The sequence below is a fragment of the Cydia pomonella genome, chromosome 10, assembly GCF_033807575.1.
Source record: "Cydia pomonella isolate Wapato2018A chromosome 10, ilCydPomo1, whole genome shotgun sequence".
Lineage (NCBI taxonomy): Eukaryota > Metazoa > Arthropoda > Insecta > Lepidoptera > Tortricidae > Cydia > Cydia pomonella.
The window spans coordinates 12,359,878-12,384,636 of record NC_084712.1 but is presented as its reverse complement, the minus strand read 5'-3'; the positions used below and the strand labels follow the sequence as shown (position 1 = coordinate 12,384,636).

The 24,759-nt window shown below is 34.7% G+C and overlaps 2 protein-coding genes and 1 long non-coding RNA gene across 4 annotated transcripts in view; 2 read left to right on the top strand and 1 right to left on the bottom strand.

The window, feature by feature from the left end:
- LOC133522132 (coiled-coil domain-containing protein 96-like) overlaps positions 1–1,408 on the top strand; it is a 71,341-nt gene extending 69,933 nt beyond the window's left edge. For both annotated transcript variants that reach the window (XM_061857358.1, XM_061857359.1), the window contains one exon: positions 389–1,408. In XM_061857358.1, coding sequence (XP_061713342.1) covers positions 389–553 — 165 coding nt within the window. In that variant the 3' untranslated portion in view covers positions 554–1,408. The remainder of the gene's footprint in view (positions 1–388) is intronic.
- Positions 1–24,759, top strand: part of LOC133522141 (uncharacterized) — a 596,248-nt gene that overhangs the window by 494,578 nt on the left and 76,911 nt on the right. The gene's annotated exons all lie outside the window — the stretch shown is intronic.
- Positions 1,399–24,009, bottom strand: LOC133522128 (putative inorganic phosphate cotransporter). Its single transcript, XM_061857350.1, has 9 exons — positions 23,655–24,009; positions 15,041–15,249; positions 13,449–13,691; positions 10,574–10,783; positions 9,678–9,845; positions 6,903–7,119; positions 6,308–6,429; positions 3,871–3,987; positions 1,399–3,234 (listed from the first exon to the last, which is right to left on the bottom strand). Exons 1-9 carry the CDS (start codon positions 23,761–23,763, stop codon positions 3,001–3,003), a joined length of 1,629 nt encoding a protein of 542 aa, XP_061713334.1. The 5' UTR covers positions 23,764–24,009; the 3' UTR covers positions 1,399–3,000.

The window sequence follows — 24,759 nt, the reverse complement described above, 5'->3', positions numbered from 1 at the left end:
ATGGGCCATAAGGTCGTGTATACATATTTTTGGTACTTCGATAGTTTCGATTTTTCAGACGTGACTGTACCTACGCATTTCAAAATTATACATTCACAATGTACAACTAAATTAGTTGCACTTTAATTTTTTAGACGAATCCATAAAAGCCAAATGGCGTTATTTAAAATCATAATCGCGCTACAAGCTTCGATTAGCTATTAATCGTATGTCATATTCTGTCATTTTGAATGATGTAGGTATTGGAATTATGTATAAGAAAGGGATAACACATAAAGTAAGTAATTGAGGCTTTTAAAGCTTTATAAATAAGGGGAAAAAATCCAAAGCGATATAATTAGGAAGTGTTCAAGATTTACATAAATTCATATAACATTTTATTAAACAGGTGGAAACAATGAGGGAAAAGAAAAAGCGCCTAGAAGAATTAATTAGCAAAACCACTGAAGAGGTAAGATTGGCGCGTAAACGAATGCAGGCGCAAGTAGCAGATGGCGACAGCAACAATGGATCAGGGCAGAACTTACCTGTCACCTGTCTAAAGCATGGATAATTGGTGATGATGAATTGGTGATGTACTCTGCATAGTGTAAATTTCCATACATCTTCTTTATGTACCGCAAGGAATGTACCGGGAACTGTGTTTTTATGGCGAGAACCGGGAATTCCCGGTTCCAGTACTGTATTTGTATAGAAAACCAGTACTCCCGCTCCCTAATAACGCGTAGCCTCCATGTTTGGGAAATCCTGGTAAATGTGGTTGCAGGTATCTGTAGTTGTCCTTTTACGATTCGAATGTGACAGAGTTACGAAAATCTTTTAACCTCGAGCTGCCACGTAGAGCAAAAAAAAATCTCTTTAAAAATGCAAAAATGTGCCTGAAAATTTGTGGAGGATCCTAAACAAATACAGGCAGAAGTTTAGAACTGTTATGCAAGGCTGAAACATTTTTATTCTCATTTAATTTTTAATAACCTAATTGCTTTGTAGGTATTCATTCGGTGAAACTCGGACACAATATTTAGTACAATTACTAACGTAGTCTACGTTTTTTATTTAAATGTATTCTTTTCTACTATAGACACGCAATAGCACGGTTAACTGAGAAACAGATGTGCTGACGAGCAAAGTCAAAAATAATCCTAAAAATCTGTCAAATACGATTCAAAGAAAGGAAGCATCTTTAGATTGTAATCTAATTATCTTTTGCCTTCCTTCCCCATTATACGGCATGCCTATGTATGAACGAAAGCCTATATTTATCGTCAGTTTATAATTTGGTAATGATATAATAATAATTTGGGGTTATTTTAACTACTTACTTGATTTTAATATATTATTTTATTGATACTGATACCATATTAAGCAGGAAAAAAAATATTAAAATAAAATTTGGAATAAGTAAAAACTGGGATTTTATTTTATAAACATTTTTTTACAAAAGTTATGTTTATCTGGAAATAATTCATTAGCAGAACGTGTCAAAAAAGGATGGTGCAATTTATTGTTTTATCACTTTAAGAGAATTGTACTTCCGTACAAAATTATCGGATACATACATACATAAACATCGGATTTTGCCAATTTCACTTCAGTATAGTCAACATTCGTCAGCTTCATATTCATCCATAATAGGTAAAATCATCTTTTAGGTAAGTAGGGTACCTACATTTTAGGCACTAAAAATTAACCGAGGTTAACGGTTCTATGTAAAATATTTTAAAAAGTAGGTATTTCTATTTACGATTTGCTAATGATTTATTCCAATATGAAGTTTTCTGTCCAATTTTGTTCTCTACGCTGACTAGTACAATATTTTAAATATAAACTTAACCGATATTCGTTACAATTGAATTGTACTTTGTTTCAGGCTAGTTCACTATGTTATTTATAATTATAACAGATAACAAAGATATAGAATAAATCTATCTACTTAATATTTGTAGTTACTTAATCAATATCAACATTACGAGTACATCAATTTCAGTATTTTAACAATTATCTACTATGATATGAGTTCAAAATCTTATTTAAAAATTATGATGTTTATAAGGTTAATTTCTTATTAAGTTTTTATGGTATGGTAGAGGCGTATTGACAACAAACAAGGTTCTCCTTTGTTTACATGCGGCAGAATAATTATATTCTACTATTTATAGCTAGGTACATAATATTCGATTACGCTGCTGGCAATTTAAGACAGTCTGAAATAAAACTGCGACTGGCGTACTCAGCGGTCTTATGCAATTTGAACCCTTTTTGTTAAAAATATTGTCAGTAGAATAGAAAATAGTAACGTAAAGTAAAGAGTAAAGTAATCCTTGACTTAATAAGTACTTTGAATAAGTTATACATATTTATATAATTTAAGATCGCTCTTGTCCATAGCATCCATGGTCTACTATAAGGATATCAAAACGGAGTTACCTTAGAGCTCATGAATAAACACTGAACCTGAAAAATCGAATACTTACAAAATAGGTACCTATGGATTGTATTAATTCTTGAGGAGTAAATTTGGCTCTAGATAACTTAGGGGAGATGACAAAATATCTATGACAGTCTTGCGTGTAAATCGGCCTAAGTATATAATTCCACAGTATACTTAAATTTTACTACATACATTTTGTATAGCAGGTACTAGACGACAACAAACATTAAAATAATTCTACGGATTACACTCACGTATTTTTAGTCACTCGCGCGACATGTTTCGGAGAGTTTAGGTCTCCTTTCTCAAGCACTAACACTAATTTTAATGTTAGTATGTCTCACGAAAGTTTAAATTTGTCAACAAACATCTTCATATAGATAAAGAGACTCGTAAAAAACAAGACTCAGGAGTAGATATTATGCTATACACCTTTTTAAAATGTCTATTATACCTACTCTGAACTCAATAAGGCCCACAACAAAGGGTATTCCCATTCGCCATATTGAAGACAGATCTCATAAAGTAAATTATAATGATGTTAAATTTTTCCACAAACGAGTAAACGTTTAATAAACTTCATCGTCGCCACTCTTGCTGGTCATTTTCGTCATAACGGCTTCCTGATCAGGCACGGTGTCTCTGACAAGCGGGCCGTGGTTCCAGTTCGGCGGGTACCCGAACTGCCGCACGTCATCCCACCATTGCTGCTTGCCGTCCGCCCATATGCAGTACACTACGTTGGTGCCGACTAGCACGGCGAAGCACACCCAGAAGGCGACGCGCCACTCGCTTAGAGTTGACTGCGGGAAAACGGTTATTAAAGTTATTATGTATAGTAGTTGTGTACCACTATGTCGTTAGTCAATGATGCGTACCAAAAAAACATTGAACAATAATGCCAATATTCGTAATTTTAATACTGTTATAATAGAAAAAAAACTGGAATGCGTAGTACAATTTTCAGATTTTTAAAAGTTGCTGTACGGGAAACATAACGAAACCTTTATTAAAGAACTCATTAGGTGCCTTTGTTAGGTAGGTTCTAAATCTTGACCAAAACACTCTAAATAGTTTAACCAAAACATACACAAATTCTCCAGCCTAGCGGACGTCAGGATTCGTAACAATTTTATTATAATATTTCTCTCTCGTTAGCTATGTCCACAGAAAATTGGTTCGTGTATTGTATCAAACAATATCAAATATTTAAGTTTTGAATATGAAGGTGTGTGTGTGAGGAGGTGGAGTCGTCATCAGATATTACTAGCCAGTGGTCAAGTAATCTCAAAGATCTGAAAAAGTCTATATTATCAAGGCATTAAAAAGTCATCATCTTCCTCACGTTGTCCCAGCATTTTTGCCACGGCTCATGGGAGCCTGGGGTCCACTTGGCAACTAATCCCAAGAATTGACGTAGGGCAAGACATCAAACTTACATTAGGGGTTAACAGTCCGATTAGGAAGGGAGTGGCGATCCCGGCGAAGGTGGACGTGGTGTTGACCAGAGACGTCAGCGTGCCAGCATAGTTCGGCGCCAAGTCTAGCGCGTTCACCTGGAATTACCATTATAGTACTTATTTGCTATAAAGAAAAGCGTGAGATATGTACATAACACCTTTACCAGACGGTAGCACTAAGATGCAGGTTTACACAGGAAAAACACTCAAACATACCCACACAACCTCAATTCATAAGAAATGTTTTTTTTGTTACAACTCCTTATCTAATTTAATCTTGCAAAACGACGATTTTTACATATAGAATATGAATATATATTTGTTTGTATAGAGGTTCAACCTCGACATTCTGTGTTGAGTCAATCCCTGATACAAACAATTACACTTAAATATATCACCTACAACTGTCTATTTTGTATGAATTTCACGCTTACTCGTTGATAGTATACTGACATGTTTGTGATTTTAGAGACACAATGACTATTCAGTTACATGACATTTACGAAGGCGAATTACTTTTTTTGTTATCTTGCTTTTTGTAACCTAATATTACAGCATTTTCGTGCTTTGGAAGGAAGCCAATTTTTGTGATATGGGCACAAACACTAACGAATCATAAAGTGAAATGTTTCCTTTCAACTCTATAGGTATTCTATTATTGTTTCAATTGTATAATACCGATTCAACATCACGACATATGACAAAGCTGAAGTGGAGTCGAGTTGCTCAAATAAAGATAGAAAACAAACACAGACATACCCACGCCGAGCATTATTTGCTTTTGCCGTAAAAATGGAAACCACAACAAGAATTAATCAGTAGTATTTCCAAAATTTTAGCCAAAAATACCTATAATGTATTGCCTGCGGGGTTAATAAGGCCTGTGTACCAAAAAAAAAACTGTAAATTTCAAGCCGCTGTAATTTTGTTTCTAGGCAAGATGACTACGGCTTTCTTACTGCGATAAAAACTCGTATAATACTCGTATATATTGTAATATAAATAATTCTGGTTTTACGCTGTTCGACTTTACACCGGTAAAGCGAAACGATCACTGACAATTGGTATTTTCCAAATAGCAAGAAAATTTGCAACATCCTACATGCCTTTTTTTTTAATACTACGTCGGTGGCAAACAAGCATACGGCCTGCCTGATTGTAAGCAGTCTCCGTAGCCTATGTTCGCCTGCATCTCCAGAGGAGTTACATGCGCTCTGGCAACCTTACTCACCGGCAGGAACACAACACTATGAGTAGGGTCTAGTGTTATTTGGCTGCTGTTTTCTGTAAGGTGGAGGTACTTTCCCAGTTGGGCTCTGCTCTAGATCTGGAATGACATCCACTCGCTGTGTCCTTCCACACAAAACGAGATGACATTCAAAATGCCCATACCTCTCTTTTGGACGTAGTTTAAGAACGTATCCAAAGGAATAAGAATTGGATCCGGGATCCAAATCCTGGGATCCTGATCCTGATTTCGAAACACTTAAAATTACGTCGAAGTTTCGTGCATTTCATAATATGTAGCTTTCATAATAAGTATGTTGTCTCTTGAACAGAGGCCTCTAAGTGGCAGATCTCTAGGAACAAGTGACCCTGGACCCATCACAAAAACTGCTAATAGAATTTACGAAAACGAAGCATACCTGGTCATAATTATCGTAAAAACTGGGGTAGATATGCGGCTAAAATGCAACGAACTACGATGAAAGTCAGTTCAGTTCTTCGTACGAAGGTTAGCATAGCTAAAGTTACAGAAAATCTGTGTTACTTAATTCTGGGCCAAGTCGAAAATTATACAATTTCCTTCGAACAAAATTCGCATTGGTAGTTGACATAGAATAGAGTAAGAGCTCCAAACGTCCTGCAGTGCCGTTCTGCCAACTATTATTGGGCTCAAATCATAAGTGTAAAAAGCTGCCACTGAATTTGCTAGGAAAAAGCTGCATATCACTCCTAGAGGCCTTTGCCCAGCAGTGGGATACCATGGGCTCGTAATAATAATAAATGACAGGCCGATATCGTCCGGGTTGAAATGGTAATCAGTGAGCCCCTTTAGAAATTAAAAAAAAATGTTGAAGAGGTGCTGGCTTAAAGGGATTAATTTACAGAGCGCTTCCGTTCTTCAAAAGACAAATCCCCTTATTCATAAACGTGTACTAGAGTTACGATGCCGCTAATAATCGTTTGTCCCTTTCCGACGTATTGGTATGATGGAAAGGGACAAACGATTAAAAGATGAAATGGTTTTTTATAACCAATTTTTGGAGTAATAACGGAAATCGGGCTCTTTAACTATACATCCTCTCGGATGGAGTTGTGATTTCTCAACCACAAAAGAAAGGCTATGTGCACGGAATAATGCATTTAGTATGTATACCATTCAGTCTATAGTCTATGGTGCTATAAAAATTACCTTCATTCCGCTGTAGAATCCTCCCATCAGAGCCATGGAGAGAACAAAATACGCCATGGCCAGATCCCGGTCACAGCCTGCGTACGATGCGAGAACGATGCATATCGCAGGGCCCGTTGCAGCTGTAATAACAAGTTATCAGGTTACAACTTTATCGTAATTTTGCAGATGACCTAACTTATAACTACACCTATGTTGAGTAGGTAATATAAGCTGTTAAGTCACAAGGTTTTTTTCACATTTAAGTTACTTGGTGTCTATTTAGTTGAGAAATAGGTATTGTAGAATTATTTACCGCGCTTTTATAAGTTATCTTGTCAATTTTCAAGACTTCATATTAGGAGATACGTTATTATAAGAAATAAATATACCCTTTATTATTTATTAGCGATAAAGTATACATGATAGATAATATTCACATTATTATAACATTTATAACGTATCTTAGACCATCAAGAAAAGTAAGTGAAGAGTCTCGTTTTAGTCAGAACTACCTATATAATATGATATGTATACTGAATGCAATAGGTATTTATTGGCGATGTATTTTGAAATATTACAAACACATACTTATAATAAAACAGCTCTTAAATACCTATAGTGGTATGGATGATCCTTCCAGTTTTGATCGTATGCCATCCCTTTTTAATGCACAGGTCACACACAAATCCGAAGATAAAGGAGCTGATCCACATAGCGGCGTAGGGCAGGGCGGTTAGCCAACCGGTGGTCGCGATGTTGTATTTGAGGACGTCGTGAGAGTACTTTGGTAAGTCTGAGACCATAGTGTAGTAGCCCCAGTCGTGGCCCACCTATAACGAAACAATTGAAAACTTAGCTTATTAGAACACTTTGGCAGAAAACAAATTTTCTTTAAGAAGAAAGGGGACGACCGCTTCTACATACACACGTAGTACATACCCATTTTCCTATCTGGATATTGACATTATAGAATATATATTTACATAATTTGATTTATATTAACAATAGCTACGCCTCTACGTTTAACCGCTTTCGATTTTTTGATTATTATAAAAATTTGGAGCGAACAGCTTTTATACAAATTGATAAATGCTCCTTCACTCTTATAATACAATAAATTGTGTCAAAAAAATATCCAGAGAGGAAAATGAGGACTACGTTTGTATGAAAAGGCGATTTAGCGCGAGTCCTCCACTTTAGCCTTGAGGCTGAAAGTCTATATTCAATATAAAAATAAATTAGATTTTTACGAAAGTATTACATTGTAATAGAGAATTATATTATTAGACTCCGATCAAGATTTGTTCGCGTTAAAGCCGTTCAAAACTTTCAACCCCATTTCCATCGATATAAGTCTTGAATTATAAAGAAATTCTAGTTCGTTTCAATTTAAAGGTCCTCCGTTTTTATATTATAAATAATATTTTATAAAATATTTAAAAAATATATCTAAGTCTTGTTAATTATCGCTTTTGCTCTGTCGTTATCACATACAATATTTTTATACGGGATCATAGCTTTAGGCAGTACAATAAGTGAACGCACATAGTTTAGTGTGACCAGAGGGCCTGCCGCCAACATCGAAAAAATCCAAAGTCATTTCATTATCTACCTTTCTATCGCTCCAATACGCAAAAGCGACAAAGAGGCAGATAACGATTTTCGATGTATCGATATTGGCGGTAGGCCCTCTGGAGCGGTGGTCAGTTATCTCTGCAGGTTACTGTACATACTCACGTACCACCAAACACCCAGAATTTACAGTGATCTGCTACTTTGGTTTTTAACAATTATAACTGATGTACAGTCGCCATCAGATATATCGGAACGGCCGAGGTGCTCAAAAATATCTGACCACGCACTCTTAGCGCCTTATTGACAATAGAGGCGTATTTAGATATTAGTGAGCATCTTGGCCGCTTCGATATATCTGAAGGAGACCGTACAAAATAAAATACAGGCCCTTTGTTTATATTTAACTATTTTAAAAATTAAACTGCTCGCTAACCAGTTTAGTCGCCGCGAGTCAAGGTTACCTTCATGGCAAACGTGGCCATTTAAATGGTATTAAACTTTGTTACGTAATCACAGCAGTTTCTATTAATAGAATTCATTTGTTGTTTTATTTTCATAGATTCACATGTTTGTATACATATTTATCTAAGGTTGTATTTGTTCTTCGAATAGTTACAAATACACAATGCAAACACACTATAAAAGACTTTTTGATTGCAATATTGTGAATATTGCGACATTTCTGGCCATGCAAATGACTATATGTCCACTTCTAAGTCAATGTCTACAAGGTTTATGCATTTTGAATATTAACACAATATGACATCAACAATGATAATGATTTAAACAAAGGTTCTATGTCACAAGTCATAACCTGTCCAATACTGATCAAGAAAGGGCTAACGCAAAATTGTTTATATTGAATAATTACACGTTTTTACAGGGGCTAATGCTATGAGAAAATGCACACGGAAACTAGATTATATGTATTTGTAACGGCAGACTCTAACGAAAGGCTTATTAGGTTAAAGTTGGCTCGACAGATAAAGAACGCGAAAACATGTCTAATTATAATTTATAAATTAAGTTTTATGTCGTTATCCTGTATACCGCAGCACTATACTAGACTTATACTCGACGCAGTTACATGAATCTTGTTTGTTGGTATGCGTCGAAATATTGGGAACTCGAAAACAAAAGAAAAGAAAATCACGGTCCATATCCCAGTCAATATAAGTCTAGTGAAACTAACCGTGAATAATTCAAAACTGTTAATATAATTTTATTTCAGCATAAAATAGCTAGTGATATAGCCGAAGAGACGTGACGAGCAAAATGTTAAACAAGTTTTTTAGAGTTATACCGATAAAACGTTAAAACCCGCGCATCGCCATATCTTCCGTCTCAAGTTTTGCGCGGCGCGCCGTGTCTTCTGTTGCTTTCAAACTCTGGCTTTACTTAAAGAATCATTTTTTGAAATCAACATTTTTACAGATACCAAAATTTATACTTGCAAATCAGGCTTATTCTGATTTGCAAAGCAAAAATGCTTTCGTATGTACGGATGTTCTCCTCCGCGGGTCGCATTTCTGAACCGATTTTCATGAAAGCTTGTGAGCAGGTTTGAAACTACATAAATTTTTTCTGTCGTTTCGTTTTTTGGTAAATTTTCAAAAAGGCGGAAATTGACCTAAATGTCTTAAGCGCCAGTAGGTATAATGATTCAACGAAGTAAGTATTTTTACATTATTTAAGCTTATCGCGATGCCTATAGATCACAAAGACACTACAATTGATTGCCTCAAATTCTGTGTTATGGGATTTCGAAGACAGATATTGCGTGGTTGGTACAAAGAATGTTGAATAAACTCACAGCGGCACAAACTAACGCCCACACGGGCCACGATCTCAATATAGCCTTCCATGGCACCGGGTCCTTGGCGGCCTTGTGGTCGGCCGTTGTCACGTTGGCGTTCAGGTAGCTGAGCTCCTTCTTTGAGATAAAGGGATGTGTGTTCGGTGTGCTATAGCAGAATAAACTCTGGAAAGAAACGTCGTCGTAAATAGTAAATGGCAAGCTGAACGTGTTTTATATGGATGTGGGTGGGTAGTTCGCCAAAGATAATCTATTAAAATTAATAGACATATAGGTAAGTATTCATGGACAACTTGGCTTTGTTATTTAAAAAAAGTATCTAACAACACTATAAACTATTCAAATATCGACGAACTACTTTGATGATGGGACCGATTATTTAACCTCCTAAGACCCTGAGTACAAATTTTTGTACATTATTCCAAAATCTATTTTGAACTTTTATTATGTAACTAAGGGTTCCAAATTCAAAAACAAAACAATTACTTCTGGGTCTCAAGAGGAAGGAACAAAGTAATAAAAATTAATTTAGAAGCGATTATTAAAATGAGATAATAGATAGCATAGGATAGGATAGGATTCTTCAGTATTTTATTGATTTAGGTAGGTAAATATTATATTTATTAAACTTTATTGTTAAGTAAAAAGGTACAATGGCCGGACTTAATATCTTACAGCATTCATTACCAGTCAACCAAGGTCAAAACAGAAATTTTCTAAATTAACTTTTATATCTGCGTCGTCTTCACCAGCGATGTCAGCATGGTTGCATTTTTGTCGCCTGTCGCTTTCGCACTTACATACTTGTTAGAACATGACAGGTAAGGTGACAGGCGATAAGAATGCGACCGTGTTATCGCCGAAGCTTCAAAAATATCAAAAGTGATACATACCCACAAAGCAAACCATAGCAGACCAAAGCCGCCGAAGAAATAGAAGACGTTGGCCCAGTCTTGGCCGTCAGACAATAGAATGCCGGACATAAATGAGCCGAAGATGTTGCCAATCTGGGCACCGCCGAAGACGAGGGCGCCTTGGAACGAGCGCTCGTGTGGTGGCACCCATCTGGCCAGCATTATCATGAGAGCTGGCATCGTGGGACCCTGAAATAAATCAAATATTTTTTTATGATATTTTATTTGCCTTGCAATTCATTATGTTTAAGAAGTATAATGTTTTTGCAACTGTTCGCTGGAACATGATTGAGGCAGGTTCGTGTTCCTCTCTCACTCTCACTGAGCATAAACGTGAGCGAGATGGAGGAGGCGCGTGTTCATGTTTTTGAATTTTAAGTTTGTTGTAAGTTTTAAAAAAACAAAAAAATAATCGTTGAGTTCCCTCCAAAATAAAATTGCATTTTTAGAAGCAATTTTCTTATTTTTAGCTTTTGTGCATTAGTGAATTGATACAAATTTTAGATGTGCGTTTTAGACCTATGTACGTAATTCTTTTCTATCGAGCGAATGTTATAAAATCAGGATTCGAATCGATAACGTCACTAGAGAAAATCCTTTTTGGCAACCGCATTGTGATCTAAAAAGCGGTAATGTCTTTCAAAAACTGCCCTATCTGAACCTACGGCCCCTTAAGTTGAAATGCTCCTATATCAGTAAAAATACTATGCTTATGATTTATGACTCTAAAGACTTCTGTTGAACTAAACTATTATTTTCAAAATAACGCATCTTATTAGTACCTATCTATTTTCTACACTAGGCTTACTTACTTTTTTGATTATTGATAAAGTAAAGACTATTATAAGTCAGGATAAAATCTAAAAATATTTTAAAACCAACTTTTAAATATTTTTAATTCGCAAGTCGTAGATTTATCATGGCCTATCTCATTGAAACTCGTTCCACACATCGGCCGCAAACACAATAAGCTACGGAAATCTATTACGGGAAAAAATATGCAAATAATGCGGCGTCGTGAGTAGACAACAGCGTAACAGGAAGGAAGTAATTTGTTATGTTGTCAATCTTCTCAGAGTAATCAGAGACGTGACAAAATACCGAGCTTATTTAGTCTTTACGATACTTGTGGCATAAGCAGCTATAACATTGCGCATCTCTAGCAAAGATAATTTGAAATAGAGGTGGATTGTCAAAGACAATTTTGTAGCCACAGAAAATTTACTACCATCTTTCGACACAAATGATTAAAACTTTTAGAACGCCATTTGACTTTGATCCTTAATCTTTCACTGATATGTGTTAAATTTGTTAAATATCAAAAAGTGGCGCCATCTTACCGGGCATCGTATAAAGGTTGTGGTACATAGATATAAGTTGTGGTGCCATCGCTCGAAGTGATGCTGCCATACCAAAGGCCTTTGATCTATTAGATAGCTCTCCACTTTTTGATATTTAACACATACATACTCGTATCAGTGAAAGAATGATGATCAAATGCCGTTCTAGAAGTTTTAATCATGTGTCGAAAGATGGCAGTAAATATACTGTGGCTACAAAGTTTTCTTTGACAATCCACCTTTATTTCAAATTCTCTTTGTCTCTAGTAATGTCACCTATTTTGTACACACGAATTACAATGCACATTCTTAAAGTTATTTTATTGAAAATCAATCAAAGAATTTATCAGAAGCATTTAGTAAAATGTAGTAGCTTATTATCTCCTCTCTCTCTCTCTGTGTTGAATAAATCTAAATCCCCCTCTTCCCTCTTGAATTACTCTGGTCTCTGTTGGAACTAAGTATTAAAACTTGAAAAAAATACTGATTATTTCGAGTTGTAAATCTAGTTTTTTAAATAAATGCAAAATCTATAGGTATTCTATTTTATATTCTTTCGGTTACCCGGTTACATGTATTCTTAATGTCGACCCCATTGTTTTTTTCAACATTTCTTAATCAGCAGTGGTGACATTAATGTAAATTCGGCACCTATGATTTTACAGTAAAGGGCCAATCTGTGATTTTACCCTTTTCGAACATTATTATGTTCCGTAATATTTTATTATAGGTACTGTTAAACAAAGAATGGCTAATACCTGCAACATGGTTACGAGGAATACCGTTTAGAATTTAAACTCTGTCATCAAGGGTCTGCAGGAACACAATCTGAATGCTGATTATATCTAAGGCGCCACGCAACGAAACGAATAAGAAAATAAACTTTAAGTTAATAATAAAAGGTCGTATTTAAGTCGATAGAGTCAAACGAGATAAGGTGTCATTGAAGTTAGTAAGTAGTGTGTTATATACGTTTATAAAAGTTATTAAATATTAAGCTTATGACACGCTCTAATGTATTGGGAACTTAGTATAAAATTGTTACATAGTTTGATTACTCATAATTTCTTCGTTGTTTCAAATTATTTGGTATGTATGTACCATAGTCTTAAAATTAGGTTTAAGTGTGTTATTTGAAACACTTCAGCTGTTAGATAAGCTGATGTCATGTTCATAAAGGCATGTCACAGATAATTTATAATTTCATGTAAATATTTATCATAAGTCTTAAAGATAATGAATATAATGATAAAAATCTTTCACCAAACAGTTTAATTAAGGTATATTTTTATTTACACAAATTTATTTGGTCTAATAAAACTCCGCTGGATTTTCCAAAACAGAAGCAAAAAAACTCAGAAAATATTAAGGCTTTTCGGAAAAAAATGAAGCAATAGTTTAGACCGATAACTTGTATCTTCAATGTTCTACATAATTCCTACTAAATTACCATTTAGAGAGATGTTTGGAAGGTGAATGTTATACATATACACTTTAATTATTAAAAAACATACCTCTCCCATTCCTTGAAGAACACGAAGAGCGAACAGCCCACCCCAGCCTCCGTTACCCAGACGGATGACCCACGGAGTAAGGAATGTGAACAGAGCTGTGCTCAGTAGACCCACGCCCAAGGTCCACTTGCCGCCCCACTTCTCGGCCAGGTAGCCTCCGGGGACTTGAGTGGCTGCATAGCCGTAGTAGAAACCACTGAGGATTAGCCCCTGAGTGGCCTGGTCCCAGGTTTGTGTTGCGTACTGAAATCAATCGTTTAATTTATGCAGGCAATATTTCTGATATTAAGAGAACTATTCGAGCAAAACAACAGAGCTTAAATTTAGGTAAATTAAAAGGAAACAATTCTAATGATAGTGTAGTCCTTTATAAATGGCAAATAAAATAGTTAAACAAGTATACTTTGTTAGCATTTGACGTATAATCTAAAAGTTTTACGATGGTTATTTTGATTGAAATATTAATAATTAACATATATTTTAACTAGTAATTAATATGAATAAAAGATTTAAGTATATAAATTGTTCATAAAATCATGAGTGTCCACAAAACGTGCGTGATTACGAAGAAATGAAGGTACATTGGTTTGTTTACATTATTTGCCTTTTCCATCAATGAGTAATGAATATGATATTAATGAAATTGAAATGCTATACTTATATTACAAATACCAGGAACTAACCGCAGTAACATTGGTTGAAATATAAACTTACAGTAGATATTGTATATAATAGGTATTTGTAAGTAGATGTTAACTATACCTAATGATTCAGTTTTCACAATGAGCAAAGAACGCTTCTACATTATATTCATATTAAGATGACACATACTCAATGAATAAAAATGTATTGCCAATCAAAACATTTTTATGTGGCGAGAGTTGGCGTGAAAACCACATACAACATAAACCCTCTATGAAGTGTTCACAAACTGGTAATTTGCAGTGAAACCGGTAATGTATAATCAGCATAAATATGAACTTTTTGTTAGAACAAAAATGTTACTATAGCATAATTATAACATCAATTTCGATTGAAAACAATTTGACTCGACTTCTGTTCTAATATCAGTCGAGATGATGTTAAATTCGAAATGAAGTGTTAATTGCAAATATTTTTGACAGATCTCGCATATTATAGGTAAAGGTTCGGTTAGACATTCCAGTTTTGAAATTTGTAACATTACAAATTTCAAAAACCATATTTTGCAAACATTTTTTTTAAGTTTGACTATTCCTATCCACTTATGATTCTATTGTCATGATAAGATATAAATAGTTGTCAATGGCGAGTAATTGTCTTAGTATTATTTGCGTCGTTCATGAATATACAATACAATACAGTTTACCACAGAAGTAAATTTACACACATCGAATTTGAATTCAGCGAGGCAAATTAGTGTGGCATCATTTCCTAAACTCTTAAGAGGCCGACCACTGCATGTCTAAACAAAAAGAGTTCTGTGTAATGTGTAGAATTCATCATGTCAACACTTGAATTTTAATGCCGCTCATTAGGTATATGACTGCTATAAAACTACTATTGAAAACCGATAAAAATCGAGGATAAAACTAAAAGTTTTAGTTACTTACTGGACTAATAGTGACAGTAGTGTTGGCAGGAATCGGGTCGCTTTCGCATATAAGTTCAGTGTTATTATGAGAAGAGTCTGAATCGTTGCTGTGGATTGGGATCACCATCTGAGTGATAGCCAAGTTCAAGCACACCCTCATAGTGTAGGCGTTGCAGACTCCGAGAAGCCCCATCACCCCGAGTATGTATCGTTGAGGGATGAAGCACCCTGTGACAAGAAAAAAAAACTTGCTAGATAAAAAATCCTTAACCCTTTTCCAGGCCGCACAAATCTACAAGGTTTTCCTAAAAAAATCCAAATATATTCCAATTAATCCAGCTTTGATGATTTATTTGAAGACAGGTAACATTTCCTGAAAGTGTAATCTAATTTGAACCTTAAATCGGAATGCTAAAGTTGAAATTCTAATATAAATAACATTATGAAAGAGCCTCAAAATTATGCAAATGTAATTATTACGTATCCATAATAATATGCTGCTATACATAATAATAATGTGTTTCTTTTCCGCACTAGTGCGTAAATTAGCACATTATGTCATATGTACTGTAAAACGTTGTACGATACATGTGCGAATAGGTAATTTGCAACTCGTGTTGATTTAAAACACTCCCTTCGGTCGTGTTTTAATTTATCGCCACTCGTTACGAATTTCCTATTTTTGGCACTTGTATCGTAAATAACTATTTTGTTTAGAATAAACTACCAATATTTACATTATCGTTGCATATACGCTGCTGCGGATATAATTATCGCATTTCATGACAATAGAATCAAATACAGAATCAAAACATTCAGGTCTTGTCTTTTACTACACTTACTAAGTACAGAACAATAGATATATAGAATACTCTTCATTGGCACACCTCAGTAAAAGATACAGCTTAAAGAAAAGCAATTGATTAGTGATAGAGACAACAGGCGGTCTTATCGCCAATAGTATGAATGTATAATACTGTATGGTATACCGGTCTTAAGAAGAAAAATATATTCAGAGAAATTATGTAGTGGAACTCCCGGAGCGTGAATCCGATTTTGCACTTGGCTGATTTTTGTTTTGTTAGATCTTCTTTACCTCTTTACCTATGCCTTTTAAGAACCTGAATGCAGCTCAAGTTAGCCAACCAAGTTTATCCCACACAAACCACTTTCCATGTTTCGAAAGTTGATTATCTAGAACCCGTATTCAGAAACAAAAATTGCATTCCAATACAATAAGGCTTTAATGTGAAATATTTGGAAAAGTAATTTATTAAGTATAATTTAACTCTTGTTACTTACTCGTATTAGCTCCTTGAAGAAATACATCCAACTACAAATCAGCCTGTATTTACTTTAACTACATTTACCTTCCTTATCTACTCTAACTACCTACAATAGTTCTTCTTTCCTATATGAACATATTACAATGTGTCTCATTTGCCTAGGTATAAAGAGTTTCGTCTTTGTAGCTTAGCGTTAAAGCCGTTTACAACCCATTTACAAAATATACAAGTACCTATTGTTTGGTTAATGCAAATGTACAAGGATATTATTAGTGTTTCGCGCTGAAAAATTTTTTATAGAAAAATGTTTCTCATATAAGTGAAATGTAAATTTCTTTTTGAGAAAATAAAAATATTCTTTAACCCGAAACTTGTACAGTCGCCATAAGATATATCGGAGCGGCCGATGTGGCCAAAATATCTGATTACGCATTCTAATGCCTTGACAATTAGGATATTAAGCAAAATCATAGTGAATATTTCTCGAAAAACTGCTTAAGCATAGTATGTACTCGTATGTTTATAGTACATTACGATACAAGTGCGAAAAATAGGAAATTCGAAACCAGTGGCGATAAATTAAAACACGACCGAAGGGTGTTTTAAATTTAAATCGACACGAGTTGCGAATTAGGTACCTATTCGCACATGTATCGTAAAACGTTTTACAGTACATATGGCCTTTTAAATGTTCGACACAGTAACGTAATATGCCAATTTTCGCACTAGTGCGGTAAAGTAGCACCATATGTACTGTAAAATAATTTATGTAGTTTATGTAGTGTATGTTTTTATTGTTTGTAGTTTATAATTTAAAATTAACATATTATAAGGGTAGTTGTTTTATTGTTGTTTTGCACTGCCCAATAGCTTATTTCTTGCCACCGATTTGCTATCTCAAGGTTGTCTGGAAGAGATCGCTTTATAGCGATAAGTCCGTACCTGTACCTACTAATTTAGGTCCTATCATTGTTTGTAATATGAGCTTTTCTCTAGTAGTGCACAATAAAGAATTTTATTATTATTATGTATAAGTTACGCTATGGTTTAGAATATGTGATAGTGCTGCTCTCTGGCGGCAGAACATTGGAGTAATACTCCCTATTTATGCGTGTTCAGACATTGGCCGCCTACGTGAAACATGTATTTCATACACTTTTTTATTTTTTATTCTGTGACACTTGGAGAACCTTTATACCTCCAAATCTTATTAATGTAATTATTATCTTTCTCAGACCGTGGGGACCTTATACATCTCCAAACTTAATGTATTAACCGTGGAGACTACCCGTCTTTGTAATATTGTATAATATACTTGACTTGGTACATACTAGTTATGTATTCTGTAGCATTAGTTTATGAGACTGCTAGCTTAACAGTCCAGACGCGATTTATTTATTTAGTATAAATTTTATTTTGACACTTGGAGAGACTTTACACCTCCAAATATTATTAGTATTAGAACTCTGACATTGGGGACCTTTTACATCTCCAGATTTAATGTATTTTTAACCATAGAGACTATACATCTCTTTTGTATTGTAGTAATTATTTATTTTAAGATTATTATAATGTAATGTTTACATTATATTGTATTGGTATTGTATTGGCTGTTGTATTTATAAATGTTGTTATGTATTTTCATGTCACTATATGCTGTTACTATAAATGTTGTATTGACTTGTAAAAGAGCCCTTGAGGCCTACTTGCAGAATAAATTCTTGAATTTGAATTATATATCTGATGGCGACTGTACTTGGCTGAGCTCTATAGATTATGTTTAATCATTCGTTCTGTTTTCGATTCCTTTTTATACACTAAACGTTGGCCCAGAATAAGGCTCTAGGTAGTCTAGGTTCAACATTATAATGAGGCAATATTCTATGACTCTAGCTTATCACATATTCAGTAAGGTTAATAAAAATATCAAGCAATGAGCGGGTAAGTTACTTATTTACTCGCTTGCGGGAATGGTTTTGTGGATATGTGGGTATTGTGTTGTATGTACTCCTACCTCGTTCAAAATCGGCGCTCTTCACATTAAGGATTCACCAACCAAACCAACCAGTTGCAAATAAAGTCGATATATCAAAATGGATCCCAAAGCCCTATATATACAATCCCTACAAACGTTTCAATAGCGCGATGTAGAAATCGCCGTAGCTAGTACAGCGCCATCTCGAGTGATATTTGGTAAACATGTTTGTATGAAAGTACACTACGTAAGAACGGCCGCGAACATGTGTCGTATTTTAAATAGTTTTTCATTAGCTTTAAAATTACTTAGGCAATTTTCGTTGAATCGAATTGATTCGATTATGACTCGTTTGGGAATATTTTTAAACAACCTTGAAAGTGGCAGAAGTTATATTTACATATTAATTGTGGTCTAAATATTTTTTTAAACGTTTTTGTCTTAATTTGTTAATATGTATTATATCCAGCACTTATCCTTTGGTACCTAAAAATCCTTTATATAATTGATAATACATGTCACGGGTGCGATATTGAATCCTGAACGTAAGGAAGCACTCGGATTTAACTCCCGAGCGCAGCGAAATTAAGACTGAGTCATGAGTGCAGTGAGGGATTCAAGCGCGCCCAAGACAAAAACAGCTTTATCTCCGAGGAGTATACACTTTTCTGGCCTCCTGCGAGACAATTAAAAAAAACTAAGGCTACTTGAAACAATATTTTCTATAGCGTCAAGCGTCTTGTAGCACTCGCAGATTTTTTTTTCCAATTTATTTATTCATAAATAATATTCAGCTTGTGTTGGCCAGTACGAATTTCGAATAAATAAATTAGTTTTTCAAATCAGTGCGGGGCGGCCGCCGCGCCGCATGTGCCGCCGTACGGGCTTTGCGAAATTAAACTTTAAAAAATAACAATAAGAACTACGAGTATGAGAAGCGAAATCACATGATAACCGGGTTATAATGAAATTCAGTACTATATTACCCGGTTAAAGCCAAGGGCTATAATGATTTGCTTTTGGTAAGGTTTACATGATATAATATAATCTGGCATTGTCGAGCAGGTGGTGTGAAATAGTACGTTACTATAGAGGACGGGAATCGAAGAGTGGTAGGCCAAATAGACGGAATAGACGGCCGAGCGTAGCGAGGTCGGCTAGGGATACGCGGCCGGCAACCCCGTTTCTCGCCGAGATTTGTATAGTGCTTTTCTCAAACTTGCAATGAAATAATAAAAAATAGGATGATGATGATGATGATGATTGTTTCATGTCCTAATGTAATAGGTTATTCAGTGCGTGGGGTATTGAAGGGGAACAAAAATGTGATTATTTTGGCGCTACGACGCACGCCATTACGTTTTTTTTTCTTTTTTCTTTTTTTTTCCTTTTTTTGTGTATTTTATTATTAGTTTGGGGTTATTAAAAGGGGAATGCTAATGTGAATGTGTATTCAGTGCATGGGGTATCGCAGGGGAACAAAAATGTTATTAATTTTGCGCTACGACGCACGGTTTAGGAAATACAGCCCTATAAAGATTTCTGCATGACTGAAAAATTATTAATGAACTATCGGGGCCATATCTCCTAAGCCGTGCGTCGTAGCGCAAAAATAATAAAATTTTCGTTCCTCTTTAGGAAACCCTGAAACAATATTAAACAAACACAAAAAAATAAAAATAAAAACAAAAAAAAAATAAAAAAGCATAACGGCAGAATTTCGCTTATAGATTTATTAATGACTGCCAAGACGAGCCATAATTTGACGTTTAAATAAATAAATAAATGTTGAAAATGTTGATCATTTCAATCCACCCTCTACTGTCACATATGTATATACTCGTATATCCCTGTATGGCTAAGAGTTTTTGTCGAATCTTTTTCATCAAACATTTCATTACAAAATTTTATCTAGTTATCTTTTAATCTTCACAAAATTATTATACGTGGATTATTTGACTGGTTCTTCAAACTATTATGGCATAAACCTATCTCTGTCCAGGTCATATTCTAATCAAAATATGAACCGCGAACTCTCAGCTGCCAGTACGTATAGCAAGGATTAATGTCGCTATTTGGTAGTTATTGACATTATATGCATTTCATCTACACTTAGCTGTGTTCATTAATGTAATATAGATGACTATTATTTCCTTTACCAGTTTTGATTACAGGCTCTGTAAATCGGTCTTATTTAATTGTAGGCGTAACTGTGTATGTGTGCTAATTATCCCGAGGATTTGAACGGTAATGTTCTCAAACGCGGGTTCCTTGTTTTATTTCCGTTCACTGATTAGTAAGAAGTTTACGACCAAGTGAAAAAAATATGATAGAGTAGAGATTTATTTGTTTCGGTATGCATATAATATTTATATGCTCTAATACACTTTATTAGGACGAAATTTAGCTTGTAATCAGCACGGTAATTGTCAAGCGGTCCAAAAACTGGAGCCTGTTACTTAGTTAATAAATCATATATATTTAACATTTTGTATTTGAAGACTTTATATGCCGAGCATTCAGTATGACATTGACTTAAAATACATCAAATACCTAGAATGCACGCATTATTCTTGTTTTTTTTTTTAAATGTATACTTTATCTCTAAACCTAGGATGATGCCTCCTTTTAACCTTGCTTTTTTTTCGCTTAAGATTTTCTTCATTTTTTTTTAAATACGTAATCGTTGTCGTATCAGATGTCCTAGCACTAGCACATTGCCACATCGGTTCGCCATCGCCCTCAATAGAAAACGCGATATGAAGATAATGCGTAGGAAAGTAACACGCACACATACTATTGACCCGAGTGACTATTATCAATTTCATTAAATTATCAGAAGAGGCATTACGTGTTGGCTTCGGCTCCGCGCACGCCTCCCGGACTTCTAGAACATAATTGTTCCGTGTAAATAAAAAATATAATTATATAGTATAATTATATTTTTTATTTTTAGTAGGTTAAATAATAAATAAATAATAAAATAAACACTTGAGGACAATCTTACTCCAGCTCCAAACTAAGCAAAGCTGTATGGTCACGTCTGAAAATATCGATACGAAAAAAGTACCAAAAATATGTATACACGACTTTATTGCCCATGTATTAAGGTAAGATAGGTGACTGTACAATGGGTGTTATGCGAAGATATACAGTATGTAATAGAACGAAAGGCAAAGAAATATACTCAACAATGTTTAGGTCATACTGAGCAACTTTTACTATGGGATAAACCTTGAAATCGTTAAAACAATTTGGCTGTTTTTGGCATACATTTTGCTGGTCTGATGTTGAAATTTCCTGTGGGAGAGTCAATTTTGTTTTCGCGATTTCAGGGTTGGTACCATAGTAAAAGGTGCTCAGAATGACCTAAACATTAATGGGTCTTTTTCTTAGAAAACACCAATGACTCAGGAACAAATATCTGTGTTCATCAAATAAATAAATGCCCTTACCGGGATTCGAACCCGGGACCATCGCCTTCATAAGCAGGGTCACTACCCACTACGCCAGATCGTACGTTGTTAGCAAATATTTGTTACGAACGGACGGAAAATGAAGCGAGTTGCAGAAAATATAACTAAGTAACTCGAGTAAAGAAAATCTATTTGTCATTGTTTTTTTATTTTATAAAATGAAGTAGAAATTTTCACCTTCTTGACGGACTAATTTATTTTTCTTTTGTTTTGGCAAATACTACCTACATTATAATAATCCTTTTCCAGGCCCCACCAAGCTACAAAGTTTTCCCAAAAAATCCAAATATATTCCAATTAATCCAGCTTTGACGATTCATTTGAAGACAAGTCACATTTCCAGAAACTGCAATCTAATTTGAACCTTAAATCGCAACGCTAAAGTTGAAATTGTAATGGCGCGTGCCTGGCCTATGCCTGGAAAAGGGATAATCTTATTTACTTATTAGGAGAACAAATAGAGTGAAATGTACATAAGGTAAAGTTTAAAACTAACTTAAAACCTAAACATGCATTGCCCTTCACAGCAGTCCTCACCAAGATACATACAGTAAATTACAGATTACGAATTCTAAATATTAACATTTTCGATTAACACGAACTATGAATAATTTTCACCCGATTGGGTAAAAAACAAAAAAGTTTGTAGCATCTTAGATCTAAAAATATTTAACCTGTTCCACCTTAACTTTACTTTAAAGTAGGTTAGTAAATATTCAATATAAGGTTATCTCTACACATGTGTGTGTAGTCGCCTACATGAATATATCAATCAGTTACCTCGACATTTTATTTGACGTTATCGCGTGATAGATAAGAGCGGTGCTGAATGGAATATTGTACTTAAATGTTATGCCGCCAGATATCAATTAATCAGTTCAGTTGCCGAACCGTGGGAGCATCTAGTCAGTAAACGATGTCGAACTGATCAATGCCTGTGATTTCGTCCGTAGGTAAACCGATTCTCCCAACATATGAATAGGTATTGGGTACTGGGGGAGGCTTATGCCCAGCAGTGGACGTGTTTCAGCTGACACGGTTATTTTACGATAGGTACTAATCATCATCAATAGTAGGTATTATTATTATTATTATTATAATATTACGTCGGTGGCAAACAAGCATACGGCCCGCCTGATGGTAAGCAGTCTCCGTAGCCTATGTAGGCCTGCAACTTCAGAGGAGTTACAAGCGCGTTGCCGACCCTAAACACCCCCCCCCCCCCCCCCTACCCTCTTTGAGCTTACTATATTAGTAGATTGCTAACCCGATAAACATCCACCCTCTTTTATCCTTTTAAGGTAGGTATGATTTCGGGGATAACAGCATGTATTATATATGTATGTATATATATATATACAAAATGTTATCCACATGGCTTATACGACTTAACGAGATAATAAAATTTATATTATCGTGTATAATAATAGTAGGTATACTTAATTTTAGTACAGGTATTTACAAAGTTTATTAGTCTACTTTAATACTAGCTGGTTCATTAAATTGTCTTAATCAGTATGTATAAATATCGTAGTAATTATAATATTTGTATTAAATAGAATTTTCAAACATATTTCCTTTAAAAAATACCCATAAAAGCCTTCAAGAAAATTAACATCATTATATCAGTGAAGATATAGCTATTTTTTATATATAAAGGAGTCATCCGGTGAATCTTATTAAATAAATAATAAATTAATGAATAACCTGAAAGTTCCAAAATATTAAGAAACTTATGACCCTCTGCCCCAAGTAAGTAAGTCAAGAAACTTATGACACAAATGCAGTGTTACAAACAATCAATGTTTGATTAAAATGTAGCATATTTTGTTTGAATATTATACATGCCAAAAAAAAAATTTGACAATTGTAAATGCTCCCAAGCGCAATACTTACATGACCGCAAAGTCCTAGTCAATGCGTTATCCACAACCTTTGGTTGTTTCGGAGATTTCTGCCCCAGCAGATTGTGCGCCTGCGCTTGAGCTTCTGTATTATCGTCCATTTTCTACAATTATATCACAGTTTCCTTCAAAAATAACTATATTACAAAAAAGTTTTATTGTAAATTTAAAAAAATGCTTCTATTATCTAAAATTACTAAAACCCCACCAAATAATTTACACGCACCACATATACACGTTTTTATTTCCACATGACACATTCGCACACGCTAACAGCCCAGAGTGGACAGAGAACACTGACAGTTTGCGCGTTCGCAAGCTGAGTATGTTTACCGGCGCCAGCACATGGCATAATTGTCATCGGTTACGTTCGATCATGTAAAGACCGAAGCTGCTAACCTTGGAGCCACGCCGTTAAATTATGGTAGTAAAATAAAACGACTTAACCACGTACGCGAGTAATACACACATACGACCTTGCGTATGTAGGTAATTATGTACAATTACGTAAATGAACCTTTGATAGCCTTTTGTATCCATTACAATTTATTTAAGTTGAAGTTTAAGATTCGTGGTTATTGTTAAAATAAGCTAAGATTTGAAATTTTAATTTTATTTGCAATTATATTATAAATGAAATCTACTTAGAATATACATAGATAAGAACAGTGTTAGTAATTAAGGATGATAATAAACTTTTTTATGACCTGTCTGGCCTACTGGGTGACCCTGCCTATGAAGCCGATGGTGCCGAGTTCGAATCCCAGTAAGGGCATTTATTTGTGTGATGAGAACGGATATTTGTTCTTGAGTCATGGGTGTTTTCTATGTATATAACATATAAGTATGTATAATCGTCGTCTAGTACCCATAGTAGAAGCTTTGCTTAGTTTAGGGCTAAGTTGATCTGTGTAAGATTGTTCCCAAATATATCATTGTATATTTTTTCATATAAAAATATAGTTATTTATGTAGAAATTTGAAAATTTAATTTATATTTAACTTTTTTACAAGTAGAATTTCAACACTATTCTATTCATGTTCCTATCCCTAACTAAAACTTTGGGTATCTGGGTACATGCCTTATGACCGCAATC